Source organism: Prosopis cineraria, unplaced genomic scaffold, assembly GCF_029017545.1.
Source record: "Prosopis cineraria cultivar Desert tree isolate PC_DT_omini unplaced genomic scaffold, ASM2901754v1 PC1, whole genome shotgun sequence".
Classification (NCBI taxonomy): Eukaryota; Viridiplantae; Streptophyta; class Magnoliopsida; order Fabales; family Fabaceae; genus Prosopis; species Prosopis cineraria.
The window spans coordinates 53,346,021-53,370,324 of NW_026555332.1; the positions used below are offsets into that span (position 1 = coordinate 53,346,021).

At 34.6% G+C, this 24,304-nt stretch overlaps 5 protein-coding genes across 5 annotated transcripts; 4 read left to right on the plus strand and 1 right to left on the minus strand.

Annotated features, from left to right (window-relative positions):
• Positions 1 to 2,604: 2,604 nt before the first annotated feature.
• Positions 2,605 to 6,300, plus strand: LOC129302322 (uncharacterized). Its single transcript, XM_054941151.1, has 2 exons — positions 2,605 to 3,634; positions 5,314 to 6,300. The coding sequence occupies exons 1-2, from the start codon at positions 3,092 to 3,094 to the stop codon at positions 6,019 to 6,021; spliced, it is 1,251 nt and encodes a 416-aa protein (XP_054797126.1). The 5' UTR covers positions 2,605 to 3,091; the 3' UTR covers positions 6,022 to 6,300.
• A 955-nt stretch (positions 6,301 to 7,255) lies between these two features.
• On the plus strand, positions 7,256 to 7,603 carry LOC129302468 (uncharacterized). Its single transcript, XM_054941388.1, has one exon. The coding sequence runs from the start codon at positions 7,256 to 7,258 to the stop codon at positions 7,601 to 7,603; it is 348 nt and encodes a 115-aa protein (XP_054797363.1).
• Positions 7,604 to 9,187: 1,584 nt separating this feature from the next.
• Positions 9,188 to 12,174, plus strand: LOC129305846 (pentatricopeptide repeat-containing protein At3g26782, mitochondrial). The gene is made up of 2 exons (XM_054945998.1): positions 9,188 to 10,302; positions 10,469 to 12,174. Exons 1-2 carry the CDS (start codon positions 9,361 to 9,363, stop codon positions 11,510 to 11,512), a joined length of 1,986 nt encoding a protein of 661 aa, XP_054801973.1. The 5' UTR covers positions 9,188 to 9,360; the 3' UTR covers positions 11,513 to 12,174.
• On the minus strand, positions 11,797 to 13,532 carry LOC129305852 (protein NETWORKED 3A-like). Its single transcript, XM_054946012.1, has 2 exons — positions 13,411 to 13,532; positions 11,797 to 12,813 (listed from the first exon to the last, which is right to left on the minus strand). The coding sequence occupies exons 1-2, from the start codon at positions 13,499 to 13,501 to the stop codon at positions 11,981 to 11,983; spliced, it is 924 nt and encodes a 307-aa protein (XP_054801987.1). The 5' UTR covers positions 13,502 to 13,532; the 3' UTR covers positions 11,797 to 11,980.
• Positions 13,533 to 19,384: 5,852 nt separating this feature from the next.
• On the plus strand, positions 19,385 to 23,813 carry LOC129305755 (mitochondrial phosphate carrier protein 3, mitochondrial-like). Its single transcript, XM_054945804.1, has 6 exons — positions 19,385 to 19,848; positions 20,418 to 20,779; positions 20,892 to 20,935; positions 22,841 to 23,055; positions 23,166 to 23,290; positions 23,373 to 23,813. The coding sequence occupies exons 1-6, from the start codon at positions 19,540 to 19,542 to the stop codon at positions 23,431 to 23,433; spliced, it is 1,116 nt and encodes a 371-aa protein (XP_054801779.1). The 5' UTR covers positions 19,385 to 19,539; the 3' UTR covers positions 23,434 to 23,813.
• The last annotated feature ends 491 nt before the right edge of the window (positions 23,814 to 24,304 follow it).

The window sequence follows — 24,304 nt, forward strand, 5'->3', positions numbered from 1 at the left end:
ATATAAACAAGTCAAGCTTAAGTTATGATTTGGTAACGATAGCGCGTCAACTTGTGGATTTTACAGCCAACTGGACTTGAACTCGCGCATTGCATGAAATTGATACGTCACAATTGGATAATTATTAGAACGGAAAAAAATAATTAAATTTAATCCAATCTTATAAAGTGATATTCCTTAATTTCCTTAATTTCATTTAGCATGATCTTCTATTTCTATGCCATCTTGCCAGTGGGTTGGTCGCGTTGTCATCGAAGAAAAAGGACTAATCAATGTGTTTTATTTGTACCAGGCTTGATGGAACCCTTGGGATCCCTTATGCTCTCCATTTGGTTCCGTTTCTCTCTATTTCTCTCTATTTCTTTTTTTCTTTTTACCGCCACTCAATACTTACTATATCACTATGATCTTACCATCTGCTCTTTTCAACACTCCAATTTTAGAAAGGGATAATGGCAATAAATTTTTTTTAACTATGTAAATGACATCTTAGACCGCGTTTAGATAACTCACATCTCACTTTCATAACATGCTTTTTTACTTTTAAAAAGTAAGATATTATTTGAGTATTATATATCACTCAAAACTAACTTTTTAAAAATATTTTTTGAATATCATTAAATATGAAACTGATGAAAAGGACGAGGAGAAGCTTTTGTAATGTGCTTTTGAAACATGATCCCTTTAATTTTTAATATAATCATGTCATCTCAAACTTTTTAATGACTTATACTTTTAATCTCTCTTTATATTCTTGTCACACAAAATTTATTTATAATTTTTTACTCTTGGGGTTATTTTTGTACAATTATTTTTATTTCACTATTAATATTTCAAGTACGGTTTTTGATAGAAGGATGAATAAAGTTTGTGATCGAATTAGAGACCATCATACATTATAAGTTGAACAACTAATAATGTTAATTTTCAATACTAATATATGTTAAACTATTTAGTATTTATAATATAATTTTTTTCAACATATCAAACTTTATATTTTTTATTACTATTTAACATATCAAATTTTATGTTATTGAAAATTTTTAAGAAAACATGCTTTTTGATTCTTGCACTTTGCTAGTATTTTGCTATATGTCCTCACATTTTTTTTCAGTATTTTAGATTCCTACACTTTTATTTTCATGTTTTGGATCTCCAAATAAACAAAATGAATATAGTGTAGGAACCTTGGATGAATGTAAAACATTAAAAAATAAAAATATAGAGATTTAAAAATATAAAAAAAAAGTACAGAAACCTATATCAAAACATGAACAAAGTGCATAGACCAAAATGTATGTTTTTTCAAACTTTTATCATTTTTTTAAACACTTCTAATATATTACATTTGTATAACAAAATTTACAAATCATTATAAATTAATGTTTATTTTGATAATTGTACATTTAAAAATATATTTTATTATATATAATCCAAAAAATTTTCAGTTTACTAAACTGACTTTAGAAAAAATATATTCAAATATAAATTTTGTTACAACAAATGACTTTCAATAAATGAACTTTCAGTAAATGAACTTTTAAAAAATTAAAAACTAAACACATACTTAGTCCCTCAAAACATCATAATTTTTTTGAAGTTCTTAAGGATTTTTCTATCATTAAAAAAATAATATAAAAGATTAAATTATCCTTAATTGAAATAAAAATTCTAAACCTGAGAACAGATATTTCACACCCTTGATTCGTAAGTTTTGTTCTAATATCATAATTTTTCCTTCTAAAATTGCAAAAAATTAATAATAATTCGCAAGTTTACATTTAAAATTTTGATATTTTTTAAGTGTTGTAAGTATCAATTATTATTCATAAGTTTTGTTTTAAAACTCATAACTTTTCTTCTTAAATGTGCAAAAATTCACCAGCAATACAAGTTCGCATTTGATATCTAATTATTCCTCAGATGTTGCAAATATTGATTATCATTTATAAATTTTATTTTAATATTCTTAATTTTTTTCTTAAATATATAAAAATTCAACAGTAATTCACAAATTTGAATTTAAAATCTCAATATTCTTCAAATGTTACAAATATCAATTATCATTTATAATTTTAGCTAATATTCATATCTTTTCTTCCTACATTTATAAGAATTTAATAGCAATTTACAAGTATTTGTTTTGAGACTTGTGTTTTTTATTTCAATAAATAATAATTTTTTACATTAATTTTGTAATAGAACTTTTAAGAAATTATAACATTTTAAAAAAACTAAAATATCATTTATATAATTTAAAAAAATTTTAATTCATTTTTTCTTTTAGAAACACCTCATGATCTGGGCAAGCAAGCAATCTAGTGCGACGATGCGATCTAAATTTTTGTTATCGAATAACAACAGAAATTCGGAATAATTTTTGTCACAATATTTTTCACGGCAGTGAAACTGCATTTTTTCAAATGAAAAAAGAAATCGTGGTTCGTAAAAAATAAATAAATAAATAAAGCAACGCATTTTGAACCGAGATCACCGTAAATAATTAGTAATTGCAAAAAAAAAAAAAATCAGAAAAAAAATATAAACGAAAAATAAGTCTTGGCAATAATAAATCGAGGGCCAGCGTTCTCCGAAAGATCCTTCGCTTGGAAGAACAATAAAATCCAAGAAGAAACGTTAACTCCCTCGACATGGCGATAGCTTAGTCTTCGGCTTCAACTTCAGATTACCAGATTTAACTTTACCGAGTGATGGGTTCAATGCCGAGTCTAACTGAATGAAAATTCACAACCAAACACCCCAGGAAAAGACGCAGATATCTGCTTTTCATCGAGTCCATTCACGCTCCTTGCTAGTTTGCGGCGAAACCCCACTCTCTTCCCCTATTCTCAAAGCTCTGTGCCAATATCTTCCTTTCTCATTTTTCCATCTTTCTCTAGATCTTACCCTTCTCGCTCTATTCGGTCCACTTTCAGTTTCGGACATGTCCATTCTGGACGTGCTGACGTTTTCGGCCAAGTAAGAATTCTCTGCTTGTGTACAATGCACTGCGCTTCAAATCTGAAGAATATAATCTGCATCTGGACGGGATCGGCGGGATCGTTTCAACAAGTGTATTGAATCGGCTGCAATGGGTTCGAACCAGTCCGCCCAAGTAATCAAAGAGAACGACGAGGAAGAGGAAGAAGACGATGATGAGAGGAATATCAACGGTGAGAGGGATATATTGGAATCGGATAATCATTTGTTGAAGAAAGTGTTGGAGCAAGAACCGGAGATGCTACCGTGCCGTGCATCAGCATCGCCCTTGTCCCCGCAGCTTTCTTCCTTAGGAACGCCGCGGCTTGGCCCCTCCATCAAGGTCTGGGATCCTTACAATGTCCTGGCTCCGCCGCCGCCTCTGCCGCCTCCTCCAGTGTTCTCGAGGAGATTCTCCGCGAACGCAATGGATGATGACCAGACGGAGGTGTATCTGATCAGCCATGGAGAGTGTGAATTGAGTTTGAGGCCGGATTTGGTTGGGGGTAGGTGCCCTGGAGCGGCGCTGACGCCGAATGGGAAGCGTCAAGCGAGGGCTTTGGCCGTGTTTTTGAAGTCGCAGGGTGTTCGGTTCAGTGCTGTGTATTCTTCACCATTGGATCGGGCACGGTCAACGGCAGTCTCTGTCTGCAAGGTACGCATTAAACAATCTACATGTGCTCGGTTTGTGTTGAGTAATAGTTTTGAAGCGTCTTTAGGGGTAAGAAAAGAAAAAGCAATACAGTACAGAGCTGCTTTGATGGAGTCTTACAAATAAACTCTACAAAATTCTAGTTATATATATTACGCTTAATTGCCTACTCATAAGGAATTGGTAGTCTAAAAGCCATAAACCATGGGAGTGGAAGGCGATGAAGTGACATTGATTTTACAATATCGAGTATGTATGGAATGGGAAATAATAGATCATCATCGTTGCTTTATCATTGATGTGGATAGCAACTTTGCCGGTGGCCGTCCAGGGTTGATAATCTGGGTGTCGATTATATCTGTTATTTACAGCAATTGCATGTTTCACTTCCTCAAGACATCTTTCAAACGAACAGGTTAAAACCGTCTGATTAATTGTTATAATCTGTAAGAAATAAAAAATACAGAACTTGCTGTTACTGATAACTCGTGTTTGTATCAGTGACGATAGCATATTCTCTAAATTCTAATCATGAAGAATTTGCGCAGAAGTGGGCTATTGAGATTCTCATTTAGCCATAGCTTGTTCGTTTTCATCTCTAGTATATGTCAAATTATTTTTCTTCACACAGACTGTTCCATAATATGAAAAGCAGATCAATTTTCTAGTAAATATGCTCCTGGGTCGGTCTTGGTTTCTAAGCTACTACTTCGACTCACTAGCAACTCGGCAGAGAAGGGAGAAAGATAGAGTAGGAAGTGATAATGGGAAGTTTGATTGCTCATGTACAAATCGATTTTTTCGTTCAATCTCTTATTTTCACGGTGAATTGAGATGATCCATTTACCACTTTAAAATTGCACTGGAGATGACATGATGAAATGAATCTGAGATGAAAGATGTGGAAGGATTTTAAGAGAACATGTCTTGTGTTCTATATGTTGAAACCTATGCTTAAACATAATAAACTTTTGTCAATTAAAACTGACAACAAGCATCAGACACTTAAATTGATTACGTGCTTATGCTCTCATTTCTTGCTTCTAACATTGACATAAAAACACTAAAACAGTCCCTTATCATCACTGTGCTAAATATTTTCAATTACAATAAAGATGGATGCGTTTATTAGAACGTTGAAATATGAGCGGGTAAGTTTGAGATGGAATTAATGTGTTTATGAAATTGGAGATGAAAATGAAAAAAATGGTGAAAGATTCATTGCTGTTTATTACTGTTTCTATTGATTGCTTGTTGTCCATAGATTCAAAGCAGGCTAACTGATGCAGAAATTATCATAACCTCAGAAAGTTAACATCTTTGGTGTTCAATGATAATCAACTAAGGGCATGGGATGTCTTAAATTCCTCGACAAAGTTATTTTAGACACTAACGGGCTTGAATCAGTGGTGAAGAACTGGAAGTTTGAGCAAGTCTCATTTGACTCTAGAGTCAAAACTAGGACTGAAGAACTGTGTTAGTGACCTTCTAGTTATAAGACACATACAAATATGAAATTCAGCTTTGATTGAGATGAAGTGTGTGTATAATTGTTTTGTATTGAACTTTACTTGCCTTTGGAATTTCACTTAGATGAATGCAGCATTGCTGATGAGAAATGTACATATTATGTTACGAAATTTAGTGCTTGAAATCTCATTGTACAAAGCTTCAATTGCCAGGAAGTCGATTTTTCTGAGGAACAGATTCAATCATCAGATGCTCTTGAAGAGATGAGTCAAGGGAATTGGGAGGGATGTTCTCGATCAGACATCTATACATCTGAGATTTTGAGCATAATTGATAGGTTCCAGCCAGATTTCACAGCACCGTCTGGAGAATCACTTAGACAGGTGGAATTCCGGATGATTCACTTCTTAAATGGAATCCTGGGACTGCCTGGAAAACTGAGGTTAGATCTCTCCTCACATCCAAATGAGAGCCAGGCATTTGCACAGCACAGCTCCCATTCTTTGAACAACTCCGTTCATGACCAAGACGGATCTCCTCTACATCCAACCCAATGGGATTTACTCCACAGGCATCATCGACCAGGACTATCAAGGAAAAAATCTGGTAAGAGCAGGCTACAGTTTGTGACAACCACTGGAGATGAGATTGAAGATGAAATTTCTCCTATTGAAGTGAACCACCAAACTTCCCTGCATAATTCAAGTTTCAGCAGCTTTTCGGCTCCTGTTTCACATATTGGCATCTTCACTCATTCGGTGCCAATTAAGTGTCTCCTGACAGGGCTTCTTGGATGCAGCCCTCTGATGTCACATAAGATCTGCATAGATGATTCTTCGGTGACTGTGTTGCAGCATTCTTTGAAAACTGGTTGGCGGATAAAAAGGCTCAATGACACAGCCCACCTTAGGCTTCTTTAATTAAAGGAAGTTTCATTCACAGGAACCTGAATTTCGATGTTGCTTCGATTTATACATTTAGCGTGGTTGTTGTTGCTATTCGCTTGACTTGGCAGTTCTTGTTGTAGCCTTTTAATTAATCCTGCACTAGTCGACTCCCAACAATATGATACAGGAGTTGAATTGTTGTATCAATTCTTTTGATTTGTGGCACTTGTCAAGTTGATTTTATACATCTACATGTTACATATGTAATGTACTTCCAAGGGTGAAATTTTGAAATTGAAGAGCTTTGATGAACCTTTTCCGCCCCTCCCCCCATCAGTTAGATTAAAGGATAAGATATTTTTCATGAACTATCTTATTCTTCCAGCTCTTATGAGACTGGGACCACAGGCGAGGGATGCCAGTCTAGCCCGTTGAACATGAAAAGGGCTGATTTTACACCAGGCTGTGTTGTTTACCTTCGATTTGTCACCAACTCTGTAATAGCATGTACCATGCCGAGGGGATCAGGCATTCAGTGAATGTTGTCGGGCGTTTCTCACTTGATTGGTGAACTTTCAATTAATATTGCCACATTTCCTTTCCTCTGTCGTATTCTATCCTCTCCTCCTCTCGAGAATTTTTCACTCTTCTTGTACGTCTGTCATCTTTTGGTCCGGGAAAATCCCCCTCGTAATATTTTCAGCAATGAGAATAGATCTGAGTATGATCGTCACATGTGGGGCCCTTGTCCTGTCCACGTGACCCATGTCACATGGGGTAGCGTACTAGGCAGCAGTTCCTAGCCGACGGGTAGGGGGTCTTCTTTTCTCTCCACTTCTCCAATCTTTTACCCATCATTAATTCTATGATTAAAAAATGATTTAATAAAATGATATGAACGATAAAGATGGGGGAAGTGAAGAGGGGGAAAGTAAAGGAGGGATCTCCTCCCCGCATCGGACCCCTCGTTTAAAAAGCAAAAGCCTTGAGCATGTGAGAGAACCTTATCTTGGCAGCATTACGTGGTGTTGGCTTATCCCCTCCGTAGGTTCAGCTTAGCGGAATCTCTTCTCTACCAAAAATAAAATAAAATAATTATGAACTGGACAATGAGACAATAGAAATACAACTCCGCCGTCTACCCCGTGATGCTCATCAAATTCACCAACACACACATTCACTCTGATGCACCATTTGCGTATCTTCCCTCACTTGTTCCCACGACTTGCTTTGCATCCTTCTGTTCAGCTCAAATCTTCTGTAACTAATGGCTTCAATGTCCCCATTTACTGTCCTCGTCTTCTTGGCTGTCTTCTTTGCCAATTCACAAGTTCTAATTTCCACTACCGATCATCCAAGAACAACTTCATCAGCTTCTCCAGCAGTTTCACCCTACGTCACTGCACCTAATATCTCATCATTCTTCCCTCGTCCAACAGGCGTCGATCATGGAACACCGAGTTCTGCAGCTTCCCCTCAGGCAGAAGCACCCGGACCGAGTTCAGGCGAATTTGTTGGGAAGATTTTTTCCAGTTCAACCAGGTTGGATTGCTCAGCTGCCATTGTTGGGATCCTGCTCATCTCTAGTTTCTTGCAAACAAGCATGGTTGTTTGAGTCTGGTGTTTTGTATCGAGGATCGTTTTCAGTTTTCCAATAACGTACCTGCTGAAGATTTGATAAGCCCGTTTTAAGGGAGCCGTATGTTGCCAATTCAATCGAGTATTAGAAAATCAAATTTTATTTTTCTCGTTCCATCATTCCATGTTTCATAAGCTTTGAGCCTTTCAAAGCGACGGCCATATGAAAAGCCTTTTTTTTTTTTTTTAATGATACATGTATGTCTAACCACACCCCCCCCGGGCGTCTTTTTGACAGGTTCAAGAGTCAGGACCGATGACTAGGATTTTTTTTTTTTTTTGACAATCTCGTGGTCATATGTATTGCGATTTGAATTTCTTTAATTGGTCAATTGCCAAGCTAAGCGCAAGGAGAGAGATAAAATAAAGTGCAAGCGACCTCCACACTAGCAGTGCTATTTATTGAGAACTACTTTTCGATTATCTTTATCAGTTATTTCTATTAATTTTATTAATATTAATATAAAAAAATATAAATACATTATAATTTATAAATAAAATTAAATAAATCTTTTAAAATGTGGTTTATAAATGAACCAGAGGGAGTACCATGCAATGCATAATATTAATCAGCTTGAAACGAATTATTAATTCAACCTTCCATTGAGGCCTCGAGGGCGCTGAGATTTGAGAACTAGAGATCTAACCAGGATAACTCATCTCTTCTGTTAAAAATAAAAGCAAAAACGTATCCCAATACCTTTATAATTTAAAATATTGAATCAATTAATATACAACGTTTTCAATATAAAAATAAATAAAATTATCAACGACCATTTTTTATGAAAGTGTTAAGAGTGCATATATTTAATATGATAACAAATTAAAAAAATATAATCAATTACTCCCTCCTGATCATAATATAAAATATCTTTTAAAACTCTTATTTAGTCTAAAACATAAGATATTGGATACCTTTTATACTCCCTTCGTTTAAAAATATAAAGTATTTTTTGAAGAATTAGATGTTTGAAAATATAAAATATTTTTAATCTTTTGAGGCATAATCATTATTTTTTAAAAAGTACGATTAATGACTTTATATTTATTATAAGGTATTTCATAGAAGTAAATATGAAAAAATATGGTTAGTTAAAAATAGGTAACTACTTTATTAAAAAATAAAATTTAATTAAAAATACCTTACATTTTTAATGGAAAGAGTATTTATTTTTTCAACTATATTCTTACTTTATTTATTATTCATTTGAAAAAAATCATACATTAAAATTTTAATTATTATTATCATAACTCTTATACAGAACATTTAATGAAGATATAATTAAAAAATATGAATATTTTTAAAAAAAATTAAAATTTTAACTAATATTATTGATAAACTGTAAATTAATTATGATTTATATTATCATCCTCATGGAGTATGTGATAGTAATTTTATAATTTTCTTGTGTTTAGAGCCTTTGTCAATGGCTGATAGTACTTTTACACGACGCTACAAAAATCAACGTACAAGTTACAATTCAAAAATTTCCTGCTGAGGAAAATACAAAGAGAAGTGATCTCAAATTATCAAATTACAAGTTTGTTTTCGGCTGCTTGTGATGCGGCAAAATTTCCTTTCATAATCCTCTATTCGTCTCAAAACCTACAAGCAGCGGGCGAACCGTCGATGTGCAGTCCCAGACCCAGCAACTAGACATTTTCGGATTGCAACCTAGAAGCCTTACATTGACAAAAGTAACAAGACACCTGGTAATTCAATTACACGAATGAATGAAGATATCAGTATACGATTCATTTCTACTCAGTTTTCGTTGCGGGGTTTACAGGAAAAAACACTCGAGTTCGATCAACGCCAACCTTACGACCTGGTTCAACAAATATGTTGACCAAACAAGCGTCTCATCATGGAACACAGTCATTGCTGATTTCGCTCGAAGCGGCGATTCCGTTGAAGCTCTTCGAGCCTTCTCGTCCATCCGAAAGCTCGCTCTGCACCCGAATCGTTCTACCTTCCCATGTGCCGTTAAATCCTGCTCCGCCCTTTTTGATCTTCACGCGGGCAAGCAAATTCATCAACAAGCTTTAATCTTTGGCTTTGAATCGGACCTTTTTGTGTCCTCCTCTCTCATTGACATGTACTCCAAGTGTGGCGAGTTGAAGGATGCAAGAATACTGTTTGATGAAATTCCCATGAGAAACGTGGTCTCTTGGACGTCCATGATTGTTGGTTACGTCCAAAATGACAATGCCCACGAAGCAATATGCTTGTTTAAAGAATTACTGGTTGAGGAGAGAGAGAATGTGGTGGACCAAGAAGTTTTGGTTGATTCGATCGCTGTGGCTTCGGTTTTATCAGCTTGTTCTCGGGTAGGCTCGAAGAGAATGACCGAAGTGGCTCATGGCTTAGTGATAAAATGGGGCTTTGTGGGGTATTCAGGGATCTGCAATACTTTGATGGATGCATATGCCAAATGCGGCGAGCTAGATATGTCGAGGCAAGTGTTTGACGGGATGGGTGAAAAGGATGCTGTTTCTTGGAACTCTATGATTGCTGAATATGCACGAAATGGATTGTCTGACGAGGCATTGCAAATTTTTAGTGACATGGTAAAACGCGGCAATGTCATCTACAACGCTGTGACATTATCTGCTGTATTGCTAGCCTGTGCACATTCAGGATCTCTACGAGTCGGGAAGTGCATGCATGATCAGGTGCACGGTTTTTTTTTTTTTCTTTTTTTTTTGCCCATTTATTTATTGCCGGTTAATTCCAGCTTGTTCATATATGAAATATTCTGTAATCATTCATCAAGTTTTTGTCCAAGTAATTTGCTTCTACGCTCTTTTCAATCATACCATCCATTGTCTTCTATTTTAGGTAATAAAGATGGCTTTGGAAGACGATGTGTTTGTAGGTACCTCTATTATTGACATGTATTGCAAATGTGGGAGGGTTGATATGGCTAGGAAGGCATTTGATCGCATGAGAGAGAAGAATATTAAGTCATGGACTGCTATGATCACTGGTTATGGAATGCATGGCTATGGGAAAGATGCCATGGAAGTCTTCTACAAGATGATAAGGTCTGGAGTCAAACCAAATTACGTTACTTTTGTGTCAGTGTTGACTGCTTGCAGCCACGCTGGTCTTTTGGAAGAAGGCTGGCATTGGTTTAATAGAATGTACCATGACTTTAATGTTTCACCTGGGATTGAGCATTACTCATGCATGGTTGATCTCCTTGGGCGGGCTGGTTATCTTAATGAGGCCTATGGTTTGATAAAGGAAATGAAGGTGAGGCCTGATTTTATAATCTGGGGTTCCCTTCTTGGAGCTTGCAGGATTCACAAGAACGTAGAGCTAGGGGAGATCTCTGCAAGAAAATTATTTGAGTTAGACTCAAGTAATTGTGGGTACTTCGTGCTACTCTCCAATATTTATGCTGATGCTGGAAGGTGGGAAGATGTTGAGAGGATGAGAATAATCATGAAGAGATATGGATTACTTAAAACCCCTGGGTTCAGTCTAGTTGAACTTCAAGGTAGGGTACATGTATTTTTAGTTGGGGACAAAGAGCATCCTCAGCATAAGAAGCTTTATGAATATTTGGACAAACTGAATATAAAGCTGCGAGAATTAGGCTATGTACCAAATGTAACGTCAGTTCTTCATGATGTAGATGAAGAAGAGAAAGGAATGGTTCTAAGAGTTCACAGTGAGAAACTAGCTGTTGCCTTCGGAATCATAAATTCAGTTCCTGGTACAGCAATCCAGGTGATAAAAAACCTTCGGGTTTGCAGTGACTGCCATACTGTAATTAAGTTGATCTCCAAAATAGTCAATAGGGAAATTGTGGTAAGAGATGCTAAGCGATTTCATCATTTTAAGGATGGGCTATGTTCATGTGGAGATTACTGGTGACTGATAATGAAGGGAATAGGAATATTTGCTGTTGTTTCTCTCCATCATCGACGCTTGAACAGAAGCATAGTGCAGATGCCTTTATATTTACTTCGTAATGGCACTCATCTAAATTGCAAAGACCAATCAATTTGTTAAGGACTGGTCGGAGAATCAGATGCTTTGAATAACCGTGGTTTTAAAGCTAGTTTTTCCAGATGGCTGGCTTCCAATTCATAGATATATAACTATAAGGTCTTGGTACCAATGATACATTGCGTGTGTGTGTAACTAAGTACAGGGTCTTCCAAAAGGTAGAATTTTATTGCTAACTCGTCATTCATTTATGTTGAAATCATCGCCAAAAACCAGAAAATTTTGTAGTAAACTATAATGCCCTCAATACCACGAATGGTTATTTGCTTGTGGGAAAATTGGTGAAGTTCTTCTAGAATATATCATAACCATTTTGTTGCTTGGAACAAGATATCATGGAGAACAGCCTCTGAAGAGCTTGCTCACCGATATTCCTCCACGTCTTGAAGTCTGTGGTTGGTCATGTTCTGAATCAGCATTTGAGTATCTGGAAGAAATCTGAAGGACCTCGTTCTCGCGTTTCAATGCTTCAATGTCTAATTGGAGCTTTTTAATGGTTTCCCTCTTCTCATCATTTCTTCTCACCAACTCTACCAGCTGTTGCAGATTATCCTCTACAAGTTGTGTAATTTGAAAATCTAGGCCGGACCATATTTTGCCAAATCTGCAACGACTCATTGATGGATCTTCAATCGTTTGACTTGATTCAAGGCCCTCAATCTCCGAAAGGAAGTTTTCGTTGGTGGAAGAATCGGTCATTATTTCTTCTTCTAGAGTGCCTTTGCATTCTAATCCTGCTTTACAGATCACGCTGCTTGGCTTAACAGCTGATATCAGTCCATGAACACCTTCTAGCCTTTTCATTTGCCCATAATTAACGTCTATACCATCAAATTTTATATCAGGACCTTTGACGATAGATTTTAGATGACATTTGAAGCCATCCTCGAGGTTTCGGCCTCGTATGTTGCTTGTTGCTTTTTCATTGCAGGTAGCACAGAGGGTTATTGTTTTATTAGAAAATGAAGAGGACTCTGAATGAGAAGTATTGGATGTTTCAGACTTCAATTGGTCATATGCTATGGCTAAAGCCTGGTAAGATTTGCTTAACCCTTCGAGCATCTGTTTGAGATCTTTTCTCCCTTTCTGATGCATGTCAGCTCCTTGATCTGAACAATGGTCCTCTTTTAAAATGGTCACGATGGCCTTCATTTTCTCATCCAAATCTACAAATTAGTCAAAAATATTGGAATTTGTGAATGGAAAATGCTGGAGAACAAGGATCTTGTGAGAGAGAAATAATTTGTTGCCTTTTTGTCAACTCTTACAAGTTCCAGCTTGGTGGGCAAACCTAGAGATAGGGTTGGGAGGAGTCTCCTTATGGAGAAGATTAGAGAGGTTCAAAGTTCAAAGAAGCCCAATTGTTTTATGTTTAATGGCTTGATTGTCTTTTGCTCTTTATATGATTAAATTTCATAATACATCATTTACAGTTAACTTTTTTGGAAATTTACCCGCAAGCAGCTTTTGGGTGTGATTTTCTGGACCAAAACAGTTTCTAGTAGAATTGATTGACTTCAAATATTTTGGCTGTAGGCTCTAGCATACGACAAAGTTCAAACCCAACCCCCCTCACCCACCCTTGCATGGTTTTAATGGCCTAGACGAAGTCAAAGTACAACAGCACATATATTGTACCAAGAGTGGGAAGAGAATATTTTACAAAACCGAACGACTTTATTATAAAAAATATTTCAAAGAAAAAGTGCATGCTGTGAAAGCGTGTGTGTGTGTGTGTGTGAGAGAGAGAGAGAGAGAGAGACCTGATATAGTTGCTTGAAGCCATTGAGACTGGTGGAAATGATCAGAACTCGGTTTATTCTCCATTGAAGTTGTGCTATCTCCGAAGGACATTGTAACGAGACAATCAGATAGGGCAGAACAAGTGTAGAGAAGCAAGTTATATAATTTGAAAAGCGAAGGTTTGCGGTCGTATACTTAGCTTGGCGGATAACCAACGTTAAGCAGATTCTTTGTCAAATTCGATCGCACTCTAAAGTAGGGGGGTCTTTGTTGATCTCTATGCCTGTTGGCTTCTAATTTACCATATGTGAATGCCAGTTATCCGCTGATTTGTCTTCCGTTAGCCCGTAAATTCTGTTTGTATTTTTTAATACGCAAAACATCCGGTCATGGTTCGCCCATTTGTATCTGATACTATTAATTACGCGGTCCATTTATTTTCGATTTTCACGCAGCCCGTCTTGTGCACATTTCACACTGGCGCAACTGATTCTCAACTCAAGGATTATATTTTACAATAGGATAAGATTTATATATTTAACTTTATATACTTAATATATTTATATTCAATCAAATCATGGCAAGTAAATCTTAATATATTAATAAATTAATAATAATAATAATTTATTATAGAATAAATATTTTATAAAAAAATCAAATATGTCTTAATATAATTGAATATAAGCATATTAAGTATATAAGATTAAATATATATAAGTTTTTTCCTTTGCAATGTACCCTGTTACCCTAGAAGTATTCTGACCCGTGTTCCATTTACTTAAATAAGAAGATTAGTTTCACCAAAACAAAAAAAGAGGAAGATTTGTTAATAAATTTAAATATGACGATATTAAATGATTTTTTGGCGAATCGCATGGGGAAGGAACTGGTTCATTTTCATGTGCTACATAGAGATTTCCCCCAATGTCTCGGTTTTTTTGGGCATGTGCTTTTTGTCTTTTTTGCCAACGGAAGAATTATATTAAAATTAACTAAAAAGTTTGAAATGCAAACAGAATCAAAACAGTACATGAACTAAAAAAAAAACAATTAGTCGTGATCAAAATTTTCAGCACGAATTGACTCTGACTGTAAAGGAATTAGAGATCTCAGAACTCGATCAATTGGATACAATCCTTTCAATGAAGCATGAGCAGTCTAGTTAACAATCCAATTAGCTCTCCTGGGAATTCAAATGAATTGGCAATTCTGTCTAATAAAACGATGCTTTCACCCGCTACGAAGTTACTACACCTTTTTTATTTTTAAGAAACATGTAATTCATATTACAAGAATTACAAGAATTTTGAAGCATGTATTCGCTGCACGTAATGAAGTATGAATGAATATTCCTGTAGGTGTTGTTATGAATTAACGGTACTATTGGAATCATTAGTAGCATTGATATTATAAATTTGAGCTTTTCTATTAGGGTAAACGAAAGCAAGTATGTTGGCAATAGCTTGTGAAATAATAGCTTGAATCGTGTCCAAAAATACTATTCTTAAGAACTATTTCGCCATGTAACACCCTCAATAATACAAACCGATTTTTCATAAATTATTAAAACCATTATTATGGTAGAAAATTTTCTTACCATGATACATCCAAGACAATATACCATAGGTCTTAAAATATCTCAAAAAAGCAATTAGAACCATGAGGGACAGTCAGGATCCTCATGGCATGATATTTAAATTAGGTCATGAATCAAGAGAGACAAACATAATCCTCTTAGTCAAATAAATACTTTTAATAAAAAGAATTAGAGTTTACATGCTTCACAAAGGAAATATGTCCTAAGTTGACACAAGATACATTGTATAATCCAAAATAAGAGGCAACGTAAAAGATGGTGTTTCATACACCATAGTTACACCTCTGGTGTTTTTTCGGCCGGACTCGCTCCTGTAAAAATATTAACCACGGGGAATGAGACTTAAAAGTCCCAGTAACCAAAAATTAATATGTAATGATACATGCGATTGTAACTAATCATGCGATTGCTAAGTGGGCACACAAAACATTTAACCGAACAATATTTTCAAACAAACCGAACAAGTATTTAATTTGCATGACTGCACCTTATATCTTCCTTTCGCCATGCTCGGACGCCAAATCACCCGGCCAAAGGTGAGTTGGACCAAGCGACACGCCACTCATTGGGTCCAATGAGGGCTTACCACGTGGTAATAATTAACCGAACAGAAATTTCCATTAACACCATACATTAAAATACCCTGACAAGTCATGCATCATTCAAATATCCAAACAGAAATATATTTGAACAATAATATTTCATCATGATAAACAAAAATAAATTTTTAACCCACTTGGCAATAATTTCAAACAAGTATATACGGTATTTATTTTCAATAATTCATAATTTTTCCAAACAACAAAATAACACATAACCATTCACAAACACACCTATCACAACACATTAATAATGGTTACCTTGTGTCTTGAATAACAAGTTCCCCTTCACAACTCCTTTTTCACCACTATCTTTGTCAATATAATCTACATAATTATTTCACAATACTATATATTAATTTTACATTAAAATAAATAACTCTAATTTAAAGAGTTAGAAAGTCTTAGATCTATAGTCCATATTAACACTAATTTAAGATTTATGCCTCATTTAACTTCTCAAATTCTTTTTTTAAAATTCTCGTACCCTAATGAACTATTTTTTTATCCTTAATTCACTTCTAGTATCACAATTTCATCCTTCTATATTCTAAAAATTCATCCAAAAATAAATTAAAAATTTTAGAATTATCCTGAAGCCTCAAATCACCTTTCTATAACCTCAAAAATACCTATTCATACTTAAATAAATATTTAATAATCATAGGTTTATCCCTACGTCTCAGATTCCACATAAATTCAACCATATAGATCTAGATTTTAACTCAAAAATTTTTAAACATGAGTTTCAACCTTAAAAAAATATTCTATAATATTTTTTATATTCCTAAGAATTTTAACCTATATTTTTAATCTATCATATCATCAGATTAATTATACTATAGAAAAATCCTAATCAAAATATTTACTCTATCATACAAAATAATCATATCACTAGAAAGCTAATATTATTTAGAAAATAACTATAAAATTAATTTTATAATTAAATAAATTTTTAAATGCTAATCTAAACAGGAAAGTTAGAACATACTTGAAGAAAAAAAAAATAATCCCCCTTGTGAGAAAACGCCGAGCAACGTGAGAGGAAGAGAGAAAAATAATATAAAAATGGGATTGTGAGTCCCAAAATTATATTAAAAAAAACTATAGGTTTGAATTTAATTATTCAAACCTTTGGGCCAAAAGTTGCAATTTTCTCTAAATTGCATCTTAGCCTCTCATGCTTCCTAATGCACACACCCCCTCCTTTTATACATGAAGGCACCTCTTCTCTTCCCTCATCTAACTAATGTGGGACTTAGAAATAATAACCTTCTACCCCCCCTTTTTTTTGTTCCTTTTACCTTCTTTTTTTTTAACACATACATAAAAAAAAATTATTTATGTATTATATCTTAACTAAATATTGCTTATGTGATTTTAAATTTAAATTTTTAAATTTATAATTAAATACCTAACCATAATATTATTTCTAAGTAACCTTAAATAATATAAATTCCTATTATTATCATTTTTTTTTCTCAAAACCTAAATTCCACAATTTCTTTATTATATAAAAAAATCAGGATATTACAGTAAGCATTGTCTTTTATAAGCAGATTTCATAATGCTGGGCAATAAAACCACCGTAATCACAATTAAAAAATAGTTTCAAATAATAATGTTGTTTAAATTATATGTTATAAAATAATAAATAGACTTAAATAATAATTTGTATTATTAATTTATAATAATTTCTTTTGAAATACTAAAAAATATTTATAATATCCAACAACCCTTACATATTTCAAAAAGAAAAAATTTTTTTTAAAAAACTATTTTATACAAATAATTTATAACTCCATGTAATAGTTTTTAAAGCTTTAGAAAAAATGCCCAGTCTATTTGATACCATATTTAACTCAAGCGTGAGTAATTGCATTTAAATGAGCCAATTTTTTCTATAAATTTATTTATTTATCCAAGCTCATACCTTAGTATACATTATTAAGTTCTCCATTCATTTGATCAATACGAATACGAAACTTTGTTTTTTGTTGACACAATTTCAACAAAGTAATCAAAAGAAAGGTGATGAATGGAACGTGGATGTTAATCTCCGACAAAGTTCCAGTCTTTTTTGAAACCGTGCAATCATGTAGCTGTGTAGAGAAGGAGAAGTGCAAGGTTAAACAGATCTTACAAAATTACTTGGCATGGTGTTCAAGCGGTGCGATAAGATTGCTTTACACAAAATTTATGTAATGGAAATGTGCGTGGTATTTTTCAAAAATATATCCTAACACAATATGGTAAATAATAAGGATAATTTCAAATAAAAATCGTGGATGTGACATAATTATTAATTAATTTAAAAAAAAATTAAAATTTTAGTTCAATTCAAAGGATGAAAGCGAAAATAATTTGAATTATAAAAAAATTAAAATACTTTTCAGTTGTTATATAAAATTACTAGTTATTAATTTTTTTACTTCACTTATTAATTTACTAATATAAATTAAATATTTTATGAGTTGGTATATTAATAATTATATAAGATTTAATATCAGTTATTTAATCATAAGCAGCAATATTAATTATTAAATTGTTAACTTTATTTGTTAGTTTACTACTTGTAATTTACAATTAATATTAGTAAATTAATAATTAAAATTAATAATTAATATCACTGCTTATCTGATAAATAAATCTAAGTTACAAGTAATATTGATTAATTAATAAGTAAAGTAAGAAAATTAATAATTAATAATCCTTCATAATAAGTGAATAATATTTTAATTTTTTTACAATTATATCCTGAACTAAAATAAAATTTCAGAAATTTTTTTTAAATCTACTAATAATTACAATGTCACATCTCTAATTTTTATTTAAAATTCTTCTTAAATAATAATTAAAACTCGGTCAAGTGGCGTAGTATGGGAGGGAGGAGCAGGTTGGAGAGGCGACGGGCTGAACCTGAATTGATCTTCCCAAGACGTGGAGGGGGAATAGGCCCCAGCCGCAGCTTGCTGGGTCTTCAGTATCAAACCCTCTTTTATAATCCCTATCATTGCCACCTAGTCGCCTTTTAATTACAGCTTCACCCCTCCTTCCCTTTGATTTTGCACTTGCATCGTATGATTCTTCCCGCAGAACTCGGCGTTGCAATGCAAACAAAATTAAAGCGACAAATTTTTTGTAAAAATAAATATTTAATTTCTATAAATATTTACTTTGCTTTTAAATCTAATGTTTCCTTTTGGTAATTTATAACTCATTTGTAACTAATTAACAGCACTAATAAATTTGTTTATAGCATATTATTGCATCAAAAAATATGACATCTTTTTAAAGCCATTCTAAATTGTAAGTGATTAATTCTAACACAATCTCACTCATCTCTAAAAAAAAATATAACATCTTTTTAAAGCCATTCTAATTAGTCATCATACTCGTTTGCTCCTATTTATAAATTACTTTTAATATATGTTACCAACACGAAAAAAATAAATTCTCAATTTTATCTTTATTAAATATACATATTTTAATAATATATTTTTTTCTCTAACATTTAATAAAAGATAAAATAAAAAATTTGTAATAAAATTTTAATAATATAATTTATAAATAAAATTTAAATTTTTTTTACTCTACTTCATAAATAAAATTAAAAGGAGTACTCTTATTCAAATGTAGAAGTCTCAACTATTTTCGGACATTTTCAAAGAAATTCAAGGGGATGACTCCATGACAGCCGCTTTTTGCCTTGCATTTATTTAACCCCAAGCAGAACAGTGTCAAGACGGTAATTATAAGCACAAAAGGAGGCCATTTGATGTGGAACAAACTCTACAAATAAACACGCGAGGGTTGGCCATTGGTGGGTCGGCCGGAAGAGTAAGCAAGCACCAGAAAGCGTCTGGCAGCCAGAGGTTGGGAGCGTGTCTCTCTGTGGCATTCATTCGAAGTCTCCGGCGCACCGTCCCTTCCTCATTCGTCGGTCCTCCTCCATGGCTCTCCCAGAGACCTCACGCCGTAACTCTCTGATCCCTACCTTCCTCTACTCTCCCTCCTCCCCCAAAACCTTGCATCTCCAGAACATGCTCAACTCTACCTCCGCCGCCGGCTCTTCTTCGGCTTCCAATATCGAAGTCGGATCGCCCAGGCCCAACTTCATGATTCCCGCTCCAAGTGAGCCTGGTAAGATCCAGATGTACTCGCCTGCCTTCTATACTGCTTGTACTTTCGGTGGAATCCTCAGCTGTGGTCTCACTCACATGGCGGTTACACCTCTTGACCTTGTCAAGTGTAATATGCAGGTCCTTTTCTCTCTTGATCTGGCATTTTTTATGAAATTAACACTTAACAGTGCTTTTGCTTGGTTATTCTTTGCTCTATAAGCACTATGTTTCCCGATGAATTGGATCTGCGCTTTGTACTTAACTTACATCTGATTGTTATTCTTTTTTGAGCATTTGAGAACTTTTGTGCTCATTGGACCGATCTGCGAATTGTGATCGTTGCGTTGGATTGAATGATCCCTTTCTTTATGTCAGATTTGTTTATTGATTTACTTCTATTTCCTCCCAAAATTTGGGGACCCGCTGATCTTGGCCGTTGGTCGTATTTTCACTTGTGTTCTCCACCAATGAGATGCTGAAAGAGGAGACTTGAGGGATATTTTGATTATGAGATTGTCCATATGATTTGATTGTGGTTTGACTTTAAAATCGCAAGCTGTTATGTTAATTTGCCTTTGGTTCTTACTTGAATGGAATACTACTTGTTATCTCTGCCATCATTTAACTTTCTACCCGGGTATTTTTAGGCATTAGGTCCAACGTAGTTGTTGCCTTAGTTTTTCTCTGACCTCAATTATTAATTTCAGATTGACCCTGCAAAGTACAAAAGTATCTCGTCTGGATTTGGAGTATTGCTTAAAGAGCAGGGATTTAGGGGTTTCTTCAGAGGCTGGGTGCCTACCTTGCTTGGTTACAGTGCTCAGGGTGCTTGCAAGTTTGGTTTTTATGAGTTCTTTAAGAAGTATTATTCTGATATTGCCGGTCCAGAGTATGCAGCCAAATACAAGACCTTGATCTACCTTGCTGGTTCAGCGTCTGCTGAGGTTATTGCTGATGTTGCGCTTTGCCCCTTGGAGGCTGTAAAGGTTCGAGTTCAAACTCAGCCTGGTTTTGCTAGAGGTTTGGCTGATGGGCTCCCAAAATTCGTTAAATCTGAAGGAACCTTGGGGTATGCTTTTGAACTCTTGGAGCTCTTAACTGGTTCTGTTAGTTGTAAAGGTTTCTGCATGCTATGACGCATCTCTAATGTTGTTGTTGTTGTTTTTTTTTTTTTTTACCAGGCTGTACAAGGGACTTGTTCCTCTCTGGGGACGCCAAATCCCGTGTAAGTACTTTGTAGCATGAATTTTGTGGACAATGACTTGAAGCTTGCGCTTTCATGCTGTTTATATTTTGGTCAGCGTACTTCATCTTGGTTTTAAATTTTAAGGCAATGATTTTTTACTTTAGAGTCTTCATCATCCCGTAAGCACCCATGCGCCACATATATTCTCATTTCCTGCTCATTGTACCACATTGTTGTTTCAAGCTTTGCTGCCTCATTCTTTTTCATGACTGAAAGGTCCTCAGTACATATGTTTTTCATGGAGATTGGATAGTTTTTGTTACATGGAAATAATAGTAGTTAAGGGAGTTAAATCGTTAGAAGCTATATAAACTCCTATTAGTATTTAGTCAATGAAATTTTCAATTTCTGCATTCGTAATGATCCACGATGATAAAGATCAATATAAGGGGGGAGTATTCTCACGTGTGAATAGTAGTCGTGGAGAGAAGGTTGGTTATATAGCACTTTACCAGTAAATATAAATAGAGATAGGTGTCTAGTGAATAAATAAACCTTTTTACGTTTAGCATGTGTATCGAATTTGCTTTCTTGTTTGTTATTTAAACAATTCAAATCTTTTGTTTCTAGCTGTTTTTAGTTGGTCAAATTTAAGGTAACAAGTTTTTGGATAAGTCTACAGTTTAGTTTATTTTCTTTTTCTTTGTATTTTTTGGTTGCTAGTAAAAATATTCATCGTTAGTGGTGTATTCATTTATAATTTTATTAGCTCAATGATGTGCCTTCATTTTGCATAGAGTCTGAGGAATAATCCGTGTTGATCATGGCTCATTAATGAGGCAACTTTCTACAAATTTGATGTTTTATATCGATTGTCAATTTTTTTTTTTTTGTAAATCGGAGGGCCATATACCATTGTAATTTATCATTTTTATTTGTGACTTTAATTGGCTTGTATGGCCAAGGTAGACTTTGTGTATGGGTGATATATACCATTGTGATATATTATTTGTGTGTGGTTGGAGTAAATACCTTTGGTTCTCAAAACACTGGAGTAATTGTATTTGAGCTGGTAAAGAGCTGTAGTTTTTGTTCCTTTTTATTTTGACCTTAGACCACATATATATGCCCAATATAATGTTGGGCTAATTGAGCAAGTTCTTCTTTTTGAGTTCAATCCGACCACCTATTTTACCTTTTTTTTTTTTTTTGTACCCAGTTCATGGGCTTTCTTTCTTTCTTTCTTGGGGAAAGGAAAGGCTGAAAGACTGAGAGTTTACAAATAGGAACTACTGGGATGTTTGTCAGCCCAATAAAAGGGCCGAGCACCCAATAGAGGATTCATGCAAAGTGTTAAAGTCATCAGAAATATTAAAGTTCACGAGATTAATTGATTTCTTATATGAAATATGACATTTTTTAGTTAAAATTTAATCGTGTATATGTATTAATCAAGCCAACTCTGAAGTTACGTAGAAAGGAACACATTTTTGGCTCAATTTCAGTTCCTATTTTAAATGTACCAGATATCCCATGTTTGTTCGATTAGTTACTTATGAATGTTTTGGAATTTTGATCATGTATCTGGTTCTTAATCGGAGCCATGAGTTACTCATGAGATGGCTGTGACTGTGAGAAGCTTATTCACGTAGTTAAGGTTGTATGAGCAAAGGGTGAAAATCTGGCATTTTTAACATTTTGTTATTGTCCAATTTTCTATTTATTATAGTATTCAATCTTTTTTTTGTTGAGATATTATAGTACTTAATACCTATGTTGTACTGCTTTTTGCTTTAATTAATGTTTGAAATCGAACCCTGTTTCATCTTATTGTTCTAGTTACTACTAGCTTGAAATTGTAACATAATTGTTAATGGAAGCCTATGAATCTGACTCTGATGTATGGATTCTTAAGTTGAATGTTAATAACGGTCTTTCCTGCAGATACAATGATGAAGTTTGCTTCTTTTGAGACTATTGTCGAGTTGATCTATAAGCATGCCATCCCCACGCCAAAGAATGAGTGCAGTAAACCTCTGCAACTTGGTGTTAGTTTTGCTGGGGGATACATTGCTGGTGTATTTTGTGCTATTGTATCTCATCCTGCTGACAACCTCGTCTCCTTCCTGAACAATGCCAAGGGAGCTACAGTTGGTGACGTGAGTACTGGACTAATTATATTTTTTTTCTGATAACAGGACTAATTAGATCTTGTTGTGTTTCCACTGCTTTGACGAGTTTCTTAAACGTGTTCTACTGTCTAACGCAGGCTGTGAAGAAGCTTGGTTTGTGGGGTCTTTTCACCCGTGGACTCCCTCTCCGTATTGTTATGATCGGAACTCTCACTGGAGCTCAATGGGGAATATATGATGCTTTCAAAGTTTTCGTGGGGCTGTAAGTTCTCGAAAATTCTGACTGTTTTATTTATTTCAAGTTCTTTATCAAGAAGTACTGACGGAGTTCCTTGGTTCTTCAGGCCAACCACTGGTGGTGTTGCTCCTGCTGCCGCTCCTGCATCTCAGCTAGCCAAGGCTTAGAATCTCCAATGAAGCGAGATACGAGTTCATTTCTACCCGCTAGATCACTTAGAAAACCAACGCAAAGACCATAAATAAAGTAAGTGCTGAAGTTGCCTGAGTTAGCTCACGCTCGGTTGGTAATATTTTTTTCAATTTCAGACTTCTGTTACCAATTTTCATGTCTCGAGTAATTAATTCTTTTGGGATGGTTTTGCTCTCATCCTTAGTGCTGAACATTTTAGTTAGGGATGATATAGTTTTGCGTGTTAGAATCATTCATCCCATGGAAAATGTGATACACATTTTCTTTCTAATCTCTGCAAAAATATGGACACGTGCAATGCATAAATTGTGACTTTTTCCCCCTTAAACTATTTTATTGGATGTTCATGATTGAATTGTTCGGGGTATACACGTACGTTAAGATTCGTTTACTGAATTGAAAGTTCCATTCACACTTGGACGCAGGACGCAGATATGTTCCCAATTAAGCGGTTAATGAATGTCTTGAACTTTCAGTCCTGCCAAGAATCATTTCGGACTCGATTTCTATTTACACATATTGACGCCTCTTGCCATCGTCGCCAATAGATGTCATGGATGTCCTATTCTCAGTTATACGCGTATATTGATAGGACGAGGGCTCCGCATGGGTGAATTTGGGCGGGGCAGGGTTACTCGGGTTTGGCTCAGCCTGACCCAAGCAAGGTTGAATTTCCTAAAAGCTCAGCCTGAATTCATCCAGTTTTCGGATCGGCAAGCCGCCTATTTTTTCCCACGATTTCATCACTATTTTCACCTAGTAGTATCAAAATAATGATTTTAAGTTCATCAACAAACAATTCAAGTCCAAGTCAAAAAGAACAATTCATTTGATGTTCAAATTCTA

Bases quoted from the DNA above. Each gene is read 5' to 3' on its own strand.
- LOC129305852 (XM_054946012.1), bottom strand. From the start codon at position 13,501: ATGTCCTTCGGAGATAGCACAACTTCAATGGAGAATAAACCGAGTTCT. The intron at 12,814-13,410 runs GTCTCTCTCTCT...ACTAATTTGTAG, and splicing joins GCTTCAAGCAACTATATCAG to ATTTGGATGAGAAAATGAAG.
- LOC129305755 (XM_054945804.1), top strand. From the start codon at position 19,540: ATGGCTCTCCCAGAGACCTCACGCCGTAACTCTCTGATCCCTACCTTC. The intron at 19,849-20,417 runs GTCCTTTTCTCT...TATTAATTTCAG, and splicing joins TTGTCAAGTGTAATATGCAG to ATTGACCCTGCAAAGTACAA. The intron at 23,056-23,165 runs GTGAGTACTGGA...TGTCTAACGCAG, and splicing joins AGGGAGCTACAGTTGGTGAC to GCTGTGAAGAAGCTTGGTTT.
- LOC129302322 (XM_054941151.1), top strand. From the start codon at position 3,092: ATGGGTTCGAACCAGTCCGCCCAAGTAATCAAAGAGAACGACGAGGAA. The intron at 3,635-5,313 runs GTACGCATTAAA...TTCAATTGCCAG, and splicing joins CGGCAGTCTCTGTCTGCAAG to GAAGTCGATTTTTCTGAGGA.
- LOC129305846 (XM_054945998.1), top strand. From the start codon at position 9,361: ATGAAGATATCAGTATACGATTCATTTCTACTCAGTTTTCGTTGCGGG. The intron at 10,303-10,468 runs GTGCACGGTTTT...CTTCTATTTTAG, and splicing joins GGAAGTGCATGCATGATCAG to GTAATAAAGATGGCTTTGGA.
- LOC129302468 (XM_054941388.1), top strand. From the start codon at position 7,256: ATGGCTTCAATGTCCCCATTTACTGTCCTCGTCTTCTTGGCTGTCTTC.